A 20,787-nucleotide genomic window follows, 5' to 3' on the forward strand; every position below is an offset into this window, starting at 1 on the left:
CCATTGTGAATGAGACCCCCTCATCTGTAACCACGGCAGTGGGAGAAACCAGGCCACTGTCTGGAAAGGTATCCAGTCCACTGGCATCCCCCAGATCCTCATAATATAACGTGTATTTGTAAATCGTACGCTCACCAGTAGGCATCTTGGCGTTAAACAACAGATGTCTATTGTTACCCAACTCAATGGTGCTCATTTTATCTACCTCAGATTGATGAAAGGTCGAGGGGACCCGCCAGGATTTGAACCTCTGGTCATGAGGTCTAACACAGGCCCCTGCAGTGGACGCATTAGAACCACCAGACCCGGCTGACCAGTTGTGCTTGGGATCGTCTAAGCACTGGTATCCATAAGGGTCCACAGAACCCTCCTAATCATCACCCAATTCAGGCCTATCATATGAATAAGGCACAGGCTCCAATATAGGGATTCTACCCTATAGGTTAGCGAAGCCTGCAGCGGTCGACGTCTGTCCCTCTCCGTATCGGAGTCAGTAATGATGATGAGGCGGTGCCACCGCAGGGCGTCAGCACTGGAGTGATTGCAGGGAAAGAAAGATGTTGCTCTACTGGCACCGCTCCATACCATTCAATGGAGCTGTGGGGACCTACTGAACCAGAGGGTGAATCCACTGGCAGAAGACCAGTAGGGGTGCCTCCCAGACCCATGGGGACCGAAGTAGCTTCAGAGGGTGTGGGCAGCCCAAAAAAAGCGCACGGCCTCATAAAATTCCATAATTTGGAAGGGGGTCGCTCCAGCTCCTGGATATTAAGGCAGAGGCAGCCCAGGTACCATCACAATGCTAGGTCTCGAGTGCTGACAGCCTGCCACTCATTCGAAAACTTGTGCGGTGAAGTCAAAGTCCTCTTCAACTTTTGTTATTTTTGTGGGACTTACCAGACTTCTCCAATGATTTGGAGAAGGACAACGACCACTGGGTACAAATTCATGAACAATTTTGGGACGTTCCTCATGGAGGATATCTGGAGAATCGAGGAGGTAATTGACGCTGAGTGGCAAGAAGCTTGAGGAAGCAGTCCCGGAGCATGGCCCGGCAGTCCTCGTATGTCTTGGAATCATGGTCTTGCTCAAGACACCAGAGATAAACAAAATGCAGGTCTGTTACCGACATCTTTTGATGATAGGTACCGCTTTTCCAGTTTTCCGGTTAACATCTTTCACATCAGGAGACAAAGTCTCAAAAAATCTTTGACATGAGGCCGAAAAGACAAAAAGTGACTTGGGTAGCCTTTCTTCGAATCTGGGCTGACTAGTGCGAAAAGAAAAGAACCGGAGTCAGTGCATTAAAGTGGCACCTATATAAACACCACGCATGTCACATCCGGGGAGGACGATGCTACGTGGAGCCGAAAGACGCCACCTTCCAGCAAACATGGGTACTGCTCACAAACATTTCTGGATTCAGTCTGACAATTGGGGATATTTAAGGATAAGGAATCTGCAAGTAGAAGTCTCAATCGAATTGGGAAGTTATCCAATGGTTCAAAAAGACATGTGAATACTAATTGGCTATTCCTGTTAGCAATGAATAGGACCAGTCAAACTTTCCACATAGCTTTCATGGTTTAGCTTCAAGTGGATGGAATATGCTGGTACTATGTAGCTAGTGAATACAGTCCTATACATGATTTTCCCATAAATGTTCACAGGTATTCAAATGATGCCAATGCAACAATAAAAAAATTTAAAAACTCAACAGACCCCTCTAATAAGGCAAACTGTGCTCGGCTCTTGTATATGCAACTACTGGTATATGTTATTTACATATATGCGTAATGATATCTGTGTGTTTATTGCACTCCTAGCTCTGCAAAACACTGCGCTTGGTGCTATAGTTTTCCTTGTAAGATAATCTCTCTTAATTGGAACGTTTTTTCTGCTTAAAGCTCACTTCTGTTTATGTACCTCTTTCTCACCTTGAACATTTCATAGCAATCACAGCAGATGTCCTTATCACAAAAGGCAATTACTTTTCTAGTCTACTCTCTCCTTTTGTTGCTGGATTCTATTTGGCTCATTTTCTTGTCTATGAACTCTAAGAATCTCTAACTAAAATCACAGGCTTTCTATAAGCTCCCACTAAGAAGGCAGCACCCAATTAGGAAAGAGCAATTTTACGAAATTTTAAGAACCAATGGGATTCTCCTTAAAAGTAGGAAAGAGACAGCAATTGCTCCCAAAGTAATTTATTTAGCAAGCAATGTGAGGTTAATACTGAATAAAATGCGACTGTTACTTAGCAATGGAAGCAATTTAACAAGTACAATAAAATACACAGATAATAACGAACTACGTTATGTAGACGGATTTCACATTAAACATGTTTTTAAAAATCCTAAATCTAGTGCCTACTTTCTGCCAATGATTCCAACTGGTGGGTATACGCAAGCATTTGTTTGGTCCGGGACATACTCTACTATCTGGCTTTGACCCAGAGCACGAGACAGAAAGGAATAAAAGCAATAACAAATGAAAAAGAGAAAGATAGGAAAATTGAGACAAAGGGAGAAAGTTAGGATGAAAAAAAAAGTGTGATTAAGATACTGGAAGTGTAGGGTCATTCAAGACTAAGCAGACTTGGTATTCAGTATCTTTGAAGAAAAGCTTTGGGCCCCTGAACGTTTTTTTTAACCAACTAAACACTGCTTTTACCTTTCAATGGAGCACTGAATATACATCACAAATGGACCAGGGACTGAAGTCAATGATCTAATGTCAAGATTCATGAGTAGATGTACTGGAAACAAGTAAGGCTGAAGTTAAGGAAAGCCTGTGGGGGGCTCATTGTAATATGATGTAGGGTTAAGCACCAAGATTAATTTAGCAGTATATTAAGTTGAGATGAAAAATTAGAGTTTAAGTAATTCTTAGTCTGTGATTATGCACACATAAAAAGTGCACAGCAACTATGAGATTTGTTTTAAAATGTCACCTTTATGATAACCATTGGGGACAAGGCATGGGAGTAGAAAGGAGTGTTGAAATCCCCCTACATAATTTAAACAGATTTGGATGGTAGTTCCTCTTCCTTTTAACAATAGATAGTTAAAGGCCTTATGGGCCAGATTTAGAGTTTGGCTAACAGAGTACTCTGTCGTAAATGATACAGAGTACACTTTGACAAACTCTAAGTCCATCCGCCCAAATTTGAGCTTACATCTGATAGAGTAAAATTTGCCCTGTCAATGTAAACCTTCCTTGAACAGCCTGAGGGAGTACAGGCAGACCGAGGAGGGCCATCTGAACGTCTGCCATTCTTACAGTGAAAAGTTGGTGGGCTTTTTTTGGGGGGTTATGTCAGTCACTGCCTGGAATATCCTGGCAGTGAGGGACAAATAAATGGAATAATGATCCCCACACCAGGGGAGATAACTCCCATGGTGTTGGGGCCATTAGCTTTTGCTTTTCCAGGCAATAACATCCCCTTTGGGAGTTTGGTTATGGGAAAGTAAAAGCACTTAAAAGTTTAATGGCTCTGTATGAACCGCCCTGATGGTCGTACATACAAACCAGGAGAGTTCACTAGAGGGCCTACGGTGAATTTTAACTTTGGCGAGCAGAGTAAAGGCAGAGTGGCAGACCTTAAGTCCTCCACCATCATGACTACCTTCACTGTCAGGCAAACTCTAAAATGCGCACTGCAAAACCTTAGATACAAAGTAACTCTATTCTAAAATACTTCAAAATCTTTTTAAACAAAATTATTTACAGTTCAGTATAAAGCCAACCAACGTATGTTATGCAGATCTTCTGCTTTTACAAGGCTGTATAGACAGCACAATATAGAAAATTAAACAGGAAAGAAATGAGGAAGAAAATGATCAATGTGGTATAAATCATCTGTAAACAAATTCTATATACAACACACTTAGGTAAAAAAACTGGAGACATTGGTTCGCTAATGTTTGAGTAAGGGGGTGCTGTTTAGTATTGTTCAACTAAATGTTTTCAAATAGAGTATGCTTCCAAGGTGTGCCAGGATTACTATGTATACTATAAAAAGATCCTCCTACTGCTGTGACACAAGACCCTCCTACATCAAGACAGGCGACCAGGGATCCACACTAATCATCAATAGATTCAGGTTCCATGGACATCTGATCAAGTAGGTATTGTTGGAATGACGTGAGCCACTTGCCTCCTGAGCTTCTGAATCAATGTGAGGGATAAGAGGGCACATGGTGAGTGACCATCTATGATGAGAATATCGTGGGACGTGATTCTCCTACCTTTCTGGGGGAATCAAGAAAAATCTTCAACTCCAGCCCTTCTTGCACTTTAAGGTGGTTGAGCACTATCTAATTTTTTTCACAATAGAGATTTAATGTCTTTCATCATATTTTTTTCACAGGGGAGGGGAGTAAAATAGGGTGGGGATGGCGGCACACTTCTGAAAAATAGAAGAGTGTACCATGACATGATCAGCTGGATAAACCACTGGCCCAGGGTAGTGCATTTACTTCAGAAAGAAGCATGGGACCTGTCCCCATACAGGTGCATTTTGGCATTTCCTGACAACATTTTCAAATTGGCTGTGAGAGGTTTAAGACCTACTGTAGCAAACCAGCCATGCAGAAATAACATACAAAGAAATGTTGAACATTTAAAGAAGCTTTACATACCCAAGATAACAATCATGTAAGATTTTCAAAATCTGGTTTAAGACATCAGGTTCCAATGATTTTTGAAACAGCTTAGGATACAGCGAAGGTTCAATTTGCTTAAAAAATAAAAATACAATGAACAGTTTACTTAAGCGACAATACAAATATTGAAGGAGTAGACAGATATGGTTCATTAACATAAACATTGGTTACTAAATACATTTCATTCTCACCTTCTGAAAAGAATATTATTCTATCCTGTAGGAAATGGCCCTTTTTACCTATTTAGCCGATGGTCGCCTTCAGGAAGTCACCCTTCCTGAGCCTGCAGCAACTTCACAGAACGGAAAGTCTCCATCGAAAAGCACAGCATCCCTGACGTCCGTTTTGCACTCTGAACCCGGCCGCCCCAGTGCCGCTGGTGTTGCAGCTCTTGTGCTGGTCATTGGTCCCTGCAGTGCGGACATTCACCCTAGGAGCTTTGCTCCCACACCCAACTGTCCTGCTCGCAAGCAGTCCCTACCCAAAGGCCCCATTGGCTGACAGTGGAACCCAGCACTCTGCACCCGGCAGCCCCAGTGCTGCTGGTGGTGCAACTCGAGTGCCCATCTCGACCCCGGGAAACCTCGGTCTTAACCCTCAAAACCCCCACTCGTAAGTCATGTACTTACCTGAGAAACCGCTAACACTTTTCTCCCGTAGGAACCTATGTTAAAGAGATTTTGGGCCTAAAATGTTTTAAGTGTTGAACTGAAGTTTGTATGGAGAAAAGAGAACTAAACTGCAAAGTATAAAAAGTCTTCCTCACCTTGCATTGCGAGATCCTAAGGTGTGGTATCTAGGCATACCACTTCAGTTCTCAAATCTCAAAGTAATCTAAAAGTAACTAAAAAATAATCTGAAAGTAATTACTATGTAATTCAAACTGCATTTTAAAGTGATACAAACCTGTAACAAGTGCACATCCATCCTCAATTTCATTTCTGTGTAAAAGTCTGCAATTGAAAGCATATTTAACCTACTGGTACCAAGTTCTGCTTGGTTCTAGAAATGAAATTCAAGTATACCTTTTTTTTATACTTAGCTAATTGGTCTGGAATGAGTCTCTGAGTGTGTGCATCAGTCTTGATTGAGTGAATACAATAAATGCTTAACGCACCCTCTGGATAAGCCTAACTGGTAGCCCACACTACCACAAAGAGAGCTGTTAAAACTTACGTAATTTAGAGTCTGCAATACCTCTGGAGACTCCCTGGACTCTCTGCACACTATGCTTCACTTTGGTCTAGTATATACAGAGCCAGCTTCCTACATATCCCTAATAAATTCTCCTTCCTTTTCACCCTTACCCCATGTGCTGGTTTGAACATGAGAATGCATAGCTAAAAGGCTTGGAGACGTAATAAGTCAAAATATGGAAGACAATGCAATATTCACGAAGCCTGTCAAGAACAGTCTTAAGTGAATGCGCATGCCCTGCCAAGAAAGGAACCAAAGAATACGTTGGAACTGGCTTCATTAAAGTTCTGGGCAGTTCTTCTTTAATAAGCTTGCATGCACAGAGCTAAACAAGTGTTGGTCAGATCATTTCCATAGCAATATGACTGGGAAGATCAGATACTGATTATTTAAACTCCTTTTATGTCTGGTAACAAAATAAAAATGAAAGGTATCTGTTAAAATTTGATGACGGAACTATAAGATGGCTGTTTTCCACTAGCAGGCGTGTTCTGTCCAGTTTAATTTGTAGGAGTAGTTTTAATGACTCCCAATGGCGGCCCTCATTCCGAGAGACTCAGAAATCATGTGTGTGAAAAATCTGAATGAATGAGGATTCTGAAATCTATGATTATATTGTATGTTTTAGGTTTTCCATAGGCACATTCCATCAGGTAAGACTTGGATCCTCGGATTGAGGTAAAAATCTGGAAACACCAATGTCTACTGCAGTTTAATAATGGTCTACCCGAGACCTGTGTCGAAATATCCAACCTAGAAGCCACTGGGTCCAGGAGCTTTCTGACTTTCGAGTGCAATATTTCCTCACTGAGTCCTCAATTTGTTGTAATCAGGGCAAGTATGCTGAGTGCCTAAACAAAATACTGTGCTCCAATGTCCAGCTAGATGTTTTTCAAGTAATTGTATTTCATTACATTAATTTGAGCTATGTTTCACAACATCCTAAAGTATATCAGTTAGAGTGAAACAAGGTAACATCTAATCTAGTAAGAGTTCTCTTTAATTCTATCAGAGGCACTTCATGCCACCCACAAGATACAGCAGTTTATGAAAAAGTAGAGAGGTTGAGCAAAGCCATAGGAGAGTGGCATAGTCATGCACAAAGCCTGCGAAAAGTAGTAATAAGGTTTCGCGCCACCGACCCCTTTCTCTCTCACACATACATACACACACAAACCCTAAAATTTGTTAAGACACACACACAATCCCTAAAAATTGCTATTAAGCAAGATATGTGCTTCACAAAATTAACATAATTTCGGAGTTCCTCAGGAGATTTTGTTGACATATCAAAAAACACAAGGAGCAATTAATTTAATAAATTCTAAAAGAAATTAAGATACAAAACTCTTCCGCTTCTGCTGTATAAGCCGGGCAAACTAGGTCTAGCGGTTCTAAGAAAAATTACATCTAAAATGATCCATGAGAAAGGTTCTATTTGAGTGACTTGCCTTTCCTGTGGTAAGGCCATTGTTTTCTAGCAAGATCATAATTGGTCACCTGGCCAATTACTATCCAAAGGCTAAACTCTGAGGGAGCCAGCTCTGAAGGCACCTCATTTGAGCAAGTATGGTATGAAAGGTCATCAGTCTAATGGAAAAGTGGAGGCTTGACAAGTGGGTCATGATCAACTCACTCTTCCCAATATGACTAGATCTCCAATTCCACTGAGTTAGGTGCATATCTGCCTTGGCTACATCATTTGTGTAAACTCAAGGAACTGCACTGATACCAAACCAGAGAACAGTGTTGTGATAAAATTGGCAGCTTGGAAGTATACAACACATAGTTATCGCTCCCCTTTTCATTTGAACAACAGAATCTGGGTAAAAGAGGAAATCTCAAATAAGGGTTTTGTAACCCGAAAAAGGAGCCCCTCTGGGAGATACTTTGTACTTGGCAGTGTCTTGGATGAATGAATACATTGATAAATAAATGAATACTTTGCAAAGTAGGGGTCTGTAATCCGACATGCATAACACGATTTCCAGGTAGGAGTAGTGAATGTTATAAAATAAGATAAGAGTTTTTAGCTATTTATCATCTAGCTGGACCTTGAACTTCTTTATAAATTGACAAGAGAACAGGAATCTATAGCTGAGGGTTTTGAATGACAAAACACCAGGCACCTTTTGAGCTGTATAAACAGTGTCTGTTTGATGACTGCAGGTACATAATATTGTAATTGTATGCCAGGATAATTGGTGGTCTTTCCAGGGATGAACTTGTGGCTGAAACATGAGTTACTGACAGTGATGCCAGCAAGCAGTAGAAGTCAATGTAGGGATTTTAATGTCAATGATTAGAGTGCTGGGATTCTACTAAGCAGTTCAATTTTGGAGCAATCTCCAGAATGAACAAGTTACCTACCTTTGGTAATGCTCTTTCTGGTGGTTACATTATCTAATCACAGATTCCTCACCAGAGTGGATCAGATGATTTTAAAAAGCAATGCTTCCACATGCTGGAAAGTGGTGGTGTATGTCTCTGTGCTGACTGTTCCCCCCCCCAGAAGTGACGATGAGCTGCATACAAGCGCCACCACTGCATGTTAACATCAGTTTCTTTCTTGACCCTATCTGCACCCTCTAACATGGAGCTCAACAATAAACAAAGGTACCAGTGTATAGATTCCAAAATTGGGACCTTTTTAGACCGGAAAAGAGACCACTCCACAAGATGGGAAGGTGGGACGCAGTGAGGAATCAGTTGTATCTGCCAGGAAGAGTGTTACTGAAGGTAAGTAACATGTTCAAAAGATGTATGCTTCTAACCAGACATTCCTCACCTTTATGGTAGATACCAAAGCATTACCTTTCCAAGATGATGGGCCTGTGGAATGGCTCACATCAAAAAGTCATGCAGGTCCAAACGGGCGAAATGCCCATCACGTTGGACCTGGATATCAAGGCAGGAATACTTTGTAAACGTATGTACTGATGCTCACGTCACAACGTAACAGATGTCAAGGACAAATACTCCTTGTGCCAGCACTGTGGTAGCAGCATTGGCCCTGGTAGAATGGGTCCTGAATCTGTCTAGAGGTTGCTTCTTGACCGGTGTGTAACAATGAGATGACATTATCACAATCACAAAGACAGTCTTCAGGGTCAAGAGATGTATTGGTTATCTGTGCATTGGTTAAAATGATGTGCACCTCAGAAAATTACCGAATTCAAGTTTCACTGTGGTGTTCGAAAGGGCTTCTGCAGAAACATATGTTGTAAACCTTTATGAAGTCTCATTAGAACAGGTGATTTAAACAAAGAAGGCTGATCCTGCAGCCTTAAAAAAGTGACAAATATCCATTAACAATTCCATACGAATGTCCTAGCCGGGCTAACGATACAACAAACAACAACAGTTCAGACAGCTTAGCTTGCAGCGGAGCAATCATACACTTGTCCTATCAACAGGCATACATCGTTTTCCTAGATGGCCTGGCAGACAGAATAACATTAATAACTTCAAGAGGAAGATCTAAGGGGACTAGCTGACGCTGCTTAATCTACATGGATGGAGGTGCAGAGTGTAGAGGCCCAAGTGCAGGACCCTGTACTTTCATTACAAAAGTAGATCCTCCCTAAGTAGCAGCTTGAACTGAGGACAGATGAATATGCCAAGAAGTTCTGGTTGCCACAATCTCCCGTCCCAAATATGGAGCCACTGGGATGACTTGGGCTCAGTTGGTCTCGACGTCCTTGAGAACTAGAGCCAAGAGGGGCAGAAGTGAAGGCATACATGGGTTACAAACTTCATACACTATCACACAAGGGTTGTCAGTGGTCCTGTGTTGGGAAAGTCTATGGTGTAGATTAAAAGAATTGAGTGCCTTGATATGTATCCAGCCAATAAGTCATGCCGGAGGGGTTGCGGGTAGGGGGTGGAGGGAGGGGTTGTAACAAAGGGCAGGTGTTAGATTTTGGATTAATTGTATCGCTTACACAACGGAGCTTTTGAGTGGAGTCTCTGCGACTTATATGCTTACAATCTGCCAGCATATGTACATTGGATGGTGGAATTACAAGGGACTACTCCGCAAGGTTTGCAGGGAGAGTGATAATTCAGTTAGTATACCATTGGGTAACAGTGGGCATGATAGTGCAAAGGAAGCTGTGCCTTGGAATGTTCTGTGTAAGCGCCGGCTCTTGTTTGTAATGCTATTGAGTGATATAAAATGTTAATAAACATATTTAAAAAAAAAAAAAAAGAGTTACAAACTTCACTCTAGGTGGAATGTGTCTCTTAGTGAGAGTTGTCCTGGGAATTCTAGCATGCAAAAATGCTGACACTGAACATTTTGGTGGTGTTCAAAGCAGTGTTCTCCCCATTGTTGAAAAAAAAAACCTGCGCCACCTCTGGGTGTAACAGTCACTCATGATCTGCTAGGCACCAGCAACTCAGCTTGTCCACAACCACAACCAGAGAAATGCCCTGTCAAGTCAGCCACTTCCAGAGGCACAGAGCCTCCTGGCATAGACCTGACTCCGCCCTACTTGCTGCAATACACATGGCAGTGATGTTGTCTGTGAGTACCTATACTAGGCTCCCCTTAATGAATAGTAGGATGGTCTTCAACGCCGGGTGGATCACCCATAAATCCAACAAATTGATGTGGAGTGGGCTTTCACTGGAGAACAGAGAACTCTAATCTCTATCTTTCTCAGATGGCCTCCCCAGCTCAGTAGTGAAATACCTATCACCACTGAAAGCTTGAGGTAGGATATGGGGAGGGGTCTGCCAGTGGTCCAATCGCAGTCTAGCAGCCACCAATGCAGATCTTTTGCAGTCTCCTCTGAAACCTGGGTCAATCAGATAGGTTCCCCTGGTTCTGTGACCACTGGCCCTGGGTCTGTGACCACTGGGACTTTATGTCCTATTGCAAAGCGGACATGTGCCTTCTGGTGTAGTTGACCAGCAGGATGCAGGGCGAAGGTCCAGCAGCCTTAATGCCAATCTTACTGAGATCTAGGTAAGAGGTTGAAACATCAGGATTATAGCCCGAATGTCCTGGAGACTGCTTCAGGGGAAGGCACAAAACTGCACTTTATCCTGGATAGATTCAGTGCACAGGAGCATCTGCGAAGGAGTCAGGTCTGACTTTGGCACGTTGATCATGAATCCCAACAATGTTATGAGGTTCACCGTTGTCTTAAGGTGGTCTACAACTGCATGTGGCAAGCTCTTCTTCACAGCTAGCTATAGAAGTACGGAAAGACTGGTACACCTGCCCTCCAGAGGTACGCTGCAGGAATCACATTTGTGACCACCCGTAGGGCACTGTTAAGGTCAAATGTGAGCACTGCAAACTGAAAATAATCCTGGCCCATTATAGAACACAGATAATGCCTTGGGGGAATATAGAAATACGCATCCAACAGGTCCAATGCTACCATTCAGTCTCTGTGATCCAAGACTGGCAAAACCTACGCAGCGTGAGCATCTTAGATTTGTTCTTCTGTAGGAAAGTGCTGAGAGGGCAAAGATCTAAAAAAGGATGCAGGGTTCCGTCCTTTGCCACAAGGAAGTAGCAGGAGTAACACTGAGTTTCTACGTTCGAGCTTGGAACCCTTTCTATAGCTCCTTTGACCAAGAGGGCCAGCATTTCCTGCTGTTCAACATACAAGTATTCCTCAGTCAGCCTCACTGATGGGGATGGAAGGTGTGATGGGGTACAAAGAAATGGGAGGGCATGCCTCCGCTTGACAATTCAGAGGACGTATGAGTTCGAACTGATGTCCTGCCACCCTTGGAGGAAACCATTGATCCTGCCTCCTACATGGTGGATGTGTTTTGAAAAGGACATACTAAAGTGGTTTTGAGGTTGTGGGGGTAGAAATACAATTTGGTGAAAAATATTTGTTGAGCTGAGAGCTCTGAATGCTTGTCTGAAGGTGCGAAAGAACAAGTTAATTACCTTTGTTAACGATGTATCTGGTAGAGACATATGATAGTTGTAGATTCCTTACCTTAGAATTTCCCTCAGGCGTCAGTCTGGATCGGGATATTTTTTCTTCAGCAGTACCCTTGGTTAGGTAGCTTCGGTTAGCTGCACGTCCATCGTCGTGGGCGCTTGGATAACATTTTGTGTCCTACATAGACGCCGTCTATGCCACCTTCTTACAATCGCATGTCGGAGGATCATTTGGCACTTCTCCGCCAGGAAGTATAGGCTCTCTTGGCCAAGGGAGATATAGAGGGGATCCCTGTGCCCAAAGTAGGCATTGGTTGTTATTCTGTTAACCAAGAAGAACAAAGGTTTGCATCTTATCCTAGATATCTGGGCCCTCAACTTCTTCCTCTGGAAGGAGAAGTTCAAAATGCTCACCCTAGCCCAAGTTCAGTCTGCAATCGACCCGGGAGACTGGTTGGTGGCATTGGACTTGCAGGGCGCTTATTTTTATATTCCCCATCTGCTAGCCCACAGACGATACATTTGGTTTACGGTGGGCCACGAGCATTATCAGTTCACCGTGCTCCCCTTTGGCCTCAGCAGCACCCCTCGGTGTTCACAACAAAGGTAATGGCGGTGGGCGCATCTCATCTGCGCAGATCACGGGTTCCAGTCTTCCACTATCTTGACTACTGTCTGTTGAAGGTGGGCTCGCCCCAGGCTATCGCCTCCCACCTCCAGACTACAGCGAACCTCCTGCATTTGCTGGGGTTCACTATCAAAGTTACAAAGTCATACCTGAATCTCTCTCAGACAAGTATCAGGGGAATCGTTCCGACTACGTCCAGATCTCGGAGGGAACTGTGCACCAACTGCAGTGGTGGAAAACGAACTTAGATTAGGTCAGAGCAAGATCCCTCTCCCTTCCCCAACCAGATCGAACAGTGGTGATGGATGCGTCACTTCTGGGATGGGGTGGCTATTGAGAGATGCAGAGCTCAAAGTCTTCTGGTCTCCGACAGACTCCTGTCTTCATATCAACGCCTTTGGAGCTACAGGCGATCAGATTGACACTGAAAGCATTCCTGCCCTCTCTCAAGGGGAAAGTGGTGCAGGTGTTTACCAACACCACCACCGCCATGTGGTCCTGTAACCAACAGGGTATGGAGGAGTCGTTGACCCGTTGTCAAGAGGCTCTCCAGCTCTGGACATGGCTGGAACATCAGAACATAACCCTGGTGGTTGAACACTTGGCGGACTCCCTGAAAGCCAGAGTGGACAAACTTAGCCGTCGGTGCCTAGTATATCACTGCCCGTGCCAACTGAAATCTTCTCCAAATCACCATCACAAATATACTTCACCATTAGAAAACAAGTTGGACGTTTTCTTTGGGATTTCTCTAAACCACTTAAGGAAATACAACTTATGATTGCTTTATGCCCTGAGGTAGCCCCCGGCAGAAAGGCCATTGTTAGGGTGCGAAACACACACTGGCTGTGTTACAAACCTTTTGCTTTCGGTCTTGACTTTGCTTTGAAAGACTGAAGATTTAAAGAGTCCCGATCATACATAAAATACTGGACACAATAAAAGGATCAAATTCCTAACAGACTAAGTAGCCCCTTAAAAATATCCTTAATTAAACACAGGACTGCATAATATCTGGACCCATTACCCCCTTCTTTTTCCTAGTCTATCACAAATGGTGTCTCCATCCAGAGGTGGTGCACGGTCTCTTCAGCGGTGAGGAGAGCCTTGGTTAGATATGCTCGCCTCCAAAGAGAACGCACAATGTCAGCAGTATTGCGCATAGGAGTTTCCAAGTCGGAGCTCGCTCTGACGATTTTCGGCGGGAGTGGAGCTTTGGCCTTTTGTACGCCTTCCGCCTGTGCCACTTCTGCCCACAGTGCTCAAGAAGATCAAGCACGACCGGGCTCAAGTAATTTTTGTAGCTCCGGATTGGGCATGAAGAGTCGGGTACCCTGACCTTGTGAGCATGGCTATCGCTCCTCGGATCAGACTACCGCTTCGGGAGGATCTTTTTTCACAGCAGCAAGGCAGGGTGCTTCACCCGAACCTGTTCAGTCTCACCTTCCTTGTGTAGAGATTGAGCGGCGACAGTTGACAGCTTTCGACCTTCTGCCCAAAGTCTGTGATGATATCTTGGCAGCCAGGCATCCCTCCTCTAAAATGGAATATGCCTGTCGATGGAACAAAGTTGTGGCATGGTGCACAACAAAGGCTGTTGACCCCCTTTCTGCTCCTCTTTCTGAGGCCCTTCTGTACATTCTTTCTTTGGTTCAGCAGGGATCTATCTGCTTTGGGCACTCTTAAAGGATATCTTGCAGTCATCTCTGCTTTTCTTAAGCTGCCATTTCAGCCTTCTTTATTTAAGTTTCCTATTGTTAACAAATTCTTTAAGGGCCTTACTCATTTGTTTCCTCCATCTCCTTTCGTAATGTCCCAATGGAATTTAAATCTGGTTCTCACTTTTCTTATATGTGCTCCCTTCGAGGCTCTTCATAACTGTGCCCCCTGGGTTTGCTGTCTCTCAAAACTACCTTCCTTGTTGCCATCACTTCTGCTCACAGGGTAAGCGAGCTGCAGGCTTAATCTTCTAAGTCCCCTCTTTTATAAGAGAAGCAGATGAGGAACAAGCATTGGTAAATGCAGGAAAATAGGCTACAGCCAATAGAAATGGAGGAAGGTTAAGTGACAGCACAGGAACCAATGAGAAGCCAGGAAAGGGAGGAGGCAGGATGTAAATCGCTTTTAAGTTTAAATTAAAAACAATATATTTTCAAGAACAGCGCAAGCACTATGCAGGCAAAATCTAAAAAGGCCTTTCAATGTCAAAGTTAAAGGGACGAGAAGAAAACGTTACCATCAGTTCTAGCTTTCTCGTGGAAACTTCATCTACACGCAGATTTCTCACCTTTTTAATATCCCCATGCATCAGACTGGATCAGGAAATTTTGCAACAGATCTCCCATGCCGCTAAGTGGTGTCGGGTCAGTCTTATCCTCGGTTACTGCACAAACATGACCTCACTGGAGCCATACAGCGCTACTCCTGCACACTGACATCAGTTCCTGGTCCATTTCTTTTTTCAAAGCCCTTATAGGCAGAGACGAGGCCAGCCTTACATCCACAATGAATATGCAGTGCAACCAATCTAACTTGGAAGATTATTATTTTGATGACAACAACCTTCCTTCAGAAGGGAGAGGTGGGTGAATCTGCAGATAGATCCACCAGAAAGATCGTTACCAAAGGTAAGTAACTGTTTCTTCTGATGGCTACTTCTACCTGCATAGTCCTCACGTATTAAATAGGTACTCCAGTAATACTTACCAGGTGTTGGGTCTGATGGAATGGTCACGCCTACACAGTTTCAAAGCATGTAACAGCCCATTCAAATGACCATCCCTTCACACTTCTGATCCAAACAATAATGGTTTGAAAATGCAATACGTAAGTCCAGTTTGCTGCACAGCATATTTCTGTGATATGCACACACCTGACCATAGTCAAAGATTGTGAATTTCCTCTTTTGAGTGTGCTCTTATTCCTTCTGGTGGTCCCTTCTTGGCAAGGGCATAACAGATTTTAATATAAAATACAATTCACTAGGACAGTATCCTCTTCTGAACTGCTCTGCACTTCTAGCTGTCCACATGTCAGACAAAGAGTTTGTGTTCAGCCTATAAAGTCTCTCCTCCTCCCTGGTGGGATGAGGAAGAAGGAAAAACATGGGTAGCATAAAGGACTGCCCGTTGTGGAACGGTGCAAAAAGCTTTATAAGGTAAACTGCCTTCGTTCGCAGAATCGGCTTGTCAGCGGTTCGGTTGCACATCGCTTGCAAAGCATTGATGTGTCCAGCAAACATGGGGTCATCAAAAGTACTCACCCACTGTTTGGTCTTTCAAAGTTTGCACTAATACAGATTCCCAGAAAACATACTTCAATTTAGCAACAATTTATTTCTTCATTGTAGCTGGGGAATACCATACTTCCTCCACTATGTTGACTTCACACAAGAGTTTTTTATTTTCCTTAGCCATGGGATGCATACACTTTTGTCAATGCAGATTAGATACACCAGGGCTGCCTTATAGAAGACCAGTTCCAGTGTAGTCAGTAAAGGTGTAAGAGGAGTGCTTGGGGTGAGGTTGAACAGTATATAGTAAAGTATTTGATTGTGTGAGTGAGTACACTTTGACAGCCCCAAAGTGTTGCTCCATAAGTGGCTCCTGTCATAGATTAGCCATATAAACTTCTAGCACTGGCAATACCACACCGCTACATGTGGTTTTGCATTTTCTTCCTATATTTGAGGCCCTTTGGTGTAGGATAATTCTGCTTTTTCCTATCTGTGGACCAAAGACATGTTATTGGACAATCATACACCCAGACAATCAAAACGTTTTACTTGTTCCAAGAGTGACCCCCTTCTACTGACATCCTTCCTCAAAAAGACTGCTGGGCATTCAGTTCCATATATTTGGACTTTGTATGGTTTATCTCTAGGCCCCTTGCTATGCAAAAGGATGAAAAGCAATCGAGCAAGGATTGAAGGCATAGCAGAATTCTAGATAATAGGAGTGTGCCATCTGCAAACATGAGGATGGGAGTATTAGTGCCTGCAGATTTTGGGGTGCCATGGTTGCACTTTGCAAGTTACTCTGCTGCTCCATTAATATAATAACTGAACAGCGTGGGGGCGAGCACTCTTAAAAAAAACCTTATTGTATCCCGGCCTCTTGCCTTTTTCAGTGGGTACATTAACTAAGGTTAAAAAAAGTGGTATGAGGCGGTATATGTGAGAGCAATGACTCAACTCACTGTAAAAGTTAGGCCAACATGTTTTTGCCCATCCTTAAAGCCCATACGGCTCTCGGGCATTCTTCAGGGCCAGATATCCATATCTAGGGGGCCTACTGTATGAGGTGAGGACAGAAATAGTGTAAGGACATATAAAAAGGAGTTTGTTACTTACCCAGTAAGCATCTGTTCTTGGCATGTAGAGCTGTCGATTCACATGCTTTGCATACTCCTGTCATATAGTGTTGGGTCCGGATGTTTACAAGTTGCTTTTTTTCGATGAAGTCTTTCGAGTCACGAGGTAAGGTGACTACTCCTTTCGGTGATATTGCGCATGAGCATCGACTCCATTGTTAAATTGTTTTCTCGAAAGATGGTGAGAATGGAGTGAGTGTAGTAAAGGGATGTCCATGCATATGTAATGTAGATAAAGAGAACTGAAACAACTACCGGTGTACGGGGAGGTGGGAGGGCACATGTCAATCTACAGCTCTACATGCCAAGAACAGATGCGTACTAGGTAAGTAACATAATCGGTTCGAGGCATGTGTGCTGTAGATACACATGCTTTGCATAGAATATATAGAAGTGTTCTCCCAAAGCGGTGGCTAACCAGCCGATGTTGCAGTTGTCTGGAAAAGTGTCTTTAGCACTGCTTGTCCTACATTGGCTTGTTGGCGTGCTAACACATCCACACAATAGTGTTTAGTAGATGTGTGTGGTTGGACCATGTTGCTGCTTTACAGAGATCAGCAATAGGAATGTTACTTAAAAAGGCCATAGATGCCCCTATTTTGCAAATGTGGAATGCACTCTGGGAGTAGAGATAAAGTTCTTTTAGCTTTAGCACAGCAGGTTTGAATGCATTTAACAATCCATCTGAAAGTGCCTGATTTAGAGATAGTATTACCTTTGTGAGGTGGAGCAAATGCAACAAAAAGTTGCTTTGTTTTACAAATATATTTTGTGATATCAATATGATACGATAATGCTCGTCTGACAGCGTGTGAAGAGCTCTTTCTGCTACAGAATCCAGTGGACTGACTCAACATTGTATTGAACGCAGAATACACCCAACTCATCCTCTCCCTATCCAACGAACCCAAGATCTCCAAACACAACTTTCAAGAAAAAATGGAAGCAGTTGCCAGGTGGATGAAAACCAGCTGCCTTCAGCTCAACACGGACAAAACCGAAGTACTTATCATGGGACCACACCCGACGCCTGGAACAACACCTGCTGGCCCCCCCACCGTCCTCGGGAACCCTCCCTCCCCCATGGACCACGCAAGCAAACTCGGAATCATCCTGGACTCCAAACTCAAAAAGGACCACTTGATCAACGCTGTCACCTTTTCCTGCTACCACACCCTCTGCCAACTCCGAAAGACCTTGAACTGGATCTTCCTCGAACACAGGAAAATCGTCACCCACGCCCTCATCAGCAGCAGACTTGACTAAGGCAACACACTACGTTGGGATTAACAAGAACCTGACACACAAACTCCAGAACGTCCAGAACACTGCCACCAGACTAGTCCTCAACCTACTGCACCACTGCCACATCAGCCAACACCTATGGACACTACACTGGCTCCCCATCAAGAAGAGAGTCACCTTTAAGCTATTCACCAATGCCCACAAGGCCCTTCACAACACCGGACCTGCCTACATGAACCACAGCCTCTCATTCCACACCCCCCAAAGATCCCTCCGCTGAGCCCAGCTCTCCCCTGCGACAGTACCACACATAAAGAAGACCAGAACAGGAGGATGCTCCTTCTCCCTCCTCTCAGCCAAGGAATGGAATTCCCTCCCTCTCCACCTCCAGACATCAACACTCTCTAAGTTCTTGAAGGACTTCAAAACCTGGCTCTTCGATGAATCACTGTGAACATCCAGGAGGTGTGCGCCCCCCTCCCAGCGCCTTGAGACCCTTTCGGGTGAGTAGCTGAGCTTTACAATGCCCTGATTGATTGATTGAAGAACAGAGGTACCTCAATGGATTGCTTAATGTAAAAAGCAGAAACAACTTTAGAGAATAATTTAGGATAGGTGCGAAGAACTACCCTATCCTTATGAAGCTGCAAGAAGAGTTCTTCTAAATGTTAATGCCTGTAGCTCACTAACTCTCCTTAATGAAGTGACTACAATGAGGAAGGCAACCTTTCATGAAAGGAACTGCAAAGGACATCTGTGTAAAGGCTCAAAGGGTGGATGCATGAGTCTTTTAAGTACAATGTTGATATTCCACACCAGTGCCAGAGGTATTCTGGGTGGAATTACTCTTTTTAAGCCTTATGGATAAATGCTGTCTGTTTTGCAAATATGCAGCAACTGCTGCAAGGTGCAATCTAATACATGTATAAGCAAATTTAAATATGAAAACTCTTGAATTTCAGGATCCAAATCGCTAAACTGAACTCCTTTGGGTTTGGGTGCCTGGTTTCTCAATGACTCTGTGTGAGAAGGCTGGAGCTGAGATGCAGCTTTTGATGTGGAACCACTGATTGTTCTGTGGCAAACCAAGGTTGACGAGCCCAAATGGGGGCAACTAGAATCAGTGTGAGTGATGTTTGCCTGAGCTTCCGAACCAGAAACAAAAGGAGTGCTTTTTGTATATAGTACATAGCTGTCATGTTGCTCGTGCAGACTAAGACAACTCTGCCTATGAGGTGAGACTGTAAAGCTTTGAGTGCTAGAAATACTGCTAGAAGCTCTAGATAGTTGATGAGATGTTTGTGCTTGGTGTCCCAGTGTCACATGGCCCATGGGGGCATTGTCGTGTTCCCTAACTTAGCATGAGCATGCTGCAGACTGTACACTGCTTTGCACACGTTACTACATGAGTTTATTTTGCAAATGCTTCTTTTGATATTTTCATTTGAGAACCCACTGTTGCGTTGAAGCTGTCCTGGGATTAAGTCTGAACATTGCAAACAAGGTCGAACAACAATGCCTCTTGTTATTCTGTTCTGGTCAGGCCCTAGCACCTAGACAAGACATACATATGCAGCTGTTCTTTGGGAATACGTACTTTGGTCTTATTGGAATACACGGATAGGTAGCACACACTTGGAGAGGGACCTTTCGAGGGAGCAGAACACGACAGCACCTATGATGTAGAACTACCATCTACAGACTGAGGTATGGGGTCTGCAGAAACACCCATAGATCTTCTAATATCTAATCATCCTGCATCTGTGCAAGGGGAGGGAGGTTAGGCTACTCTGTCTCACATTATGATAGCTCCTTTTATGATCTACAGATTACTTGCTATGCTGACCATATTTGTGGCATGCATTTTTCTGCTTATTGTGGCACGTATACTGCATATTAGAGCATGTTAGTTAAAATGAATATTTTAAGCTGGTTTGTGTCTCTGTCGGATCTTATTGTGGACAAGTAAAAGAGTGTGAGCTAAAGGGTGTGTCTTGTAACTGCGATTCCCGAGAGACTTGGGAGTGTTGTGTCCTGGGGTGTCTAATCACTTGTTCCTCTGTAAGTGAGTAGGAGGGCAAGTGAGACACTAAAGCTAGTCTGTCCTGGGCTCTTGGGTACTAAGATAGTAGGATGACTCAGTCCCTATATACCAAGGTCCCATATTCCTACGCATAGGGTGTTTGCGCAGAATCCCTGCAACAGCAGAGACCCTAGATTGTGTAAACTTGGAGATGGGCACCCCAACCTGATAGAGATGTGTGTGCTGTTAGCACGATCTGTGGAATAGGGTCGATGAAGGGCTGCAAGTCTAATACATTTTGTGGATTCCACCACTGCAGAGAGCGATGGGTGCGGCAGTCTACCAACATTAGACCTGCCAATTGACCCTGTGATTGATTGATGTGCTAAGCATTCTTGTAGGGGACACATGTATAGTCAGTCTTACATGAGGCACTATTGCTATGCATAACGCCATCATCCTTAGCAATTGCATGAAGGTTCTGGCTGGTAATTTTTGGTTGGCATGAAACTGAATTAACAGCTTGAATATTGCGAATTCTGGCTGTATTGGGAGAGGCTAGAGCTTTTTCAGTGTCAAAAGTGGCTCCCAGGTAAGATTGTGTCTGTGAAGGCTGCAGGTGAGACTTTGATGTATTTACCATGAAGCTTAACCAGTGGAGTAAGTCTAGCGTGACCAGAGTGTGTTGTAGACACTTTGGTATGCGCTGGCTTTGATGAGCCAGTTGTCTAGGTAGGGGAAG

General features: G+C 43.7%; 1 protein-coding gene across 8 annotated transcripts in view; it reads right to left on the minus strand.

Moving 5' to 3' along the window:
* RPAP3 (RNA polymerase II associated protein 3) overlaps positions 1–20,787 on the minus strand; it is a 319,254-nt gene that overhangs the window by 38,967 nt on the left and 259,500 nt on the right. For all 8 annotated transcript variants that reach the window (XM_085653336.1, XM_085653330.1, XM_085653333.1 and 5 more), the window contains one exon: positions 4,644–4,741. In XM_085653336.1, the coding sequence (XP_085509462.1) occupies positions 4,644–4,741 (98 nt within the window). The remainder of the gene's footprint in view (positions 1–4,643; positions 4,742–20,787) is intronic.

This window comes from Triturus cristatus, chromosome 4_1, assembly GCF_964204655.1.
Source record: "Triturus cristatus chromosome 4_1, aTriCri1.1, whole genome shotgun sequence".
NCBI classification, from domain to species: domain Eukaryota; kingdom Metazoa; phylum Chordata; class Amphibia; order Caudata; family Salamandridae; genus Triturus; species Triturus cristatus.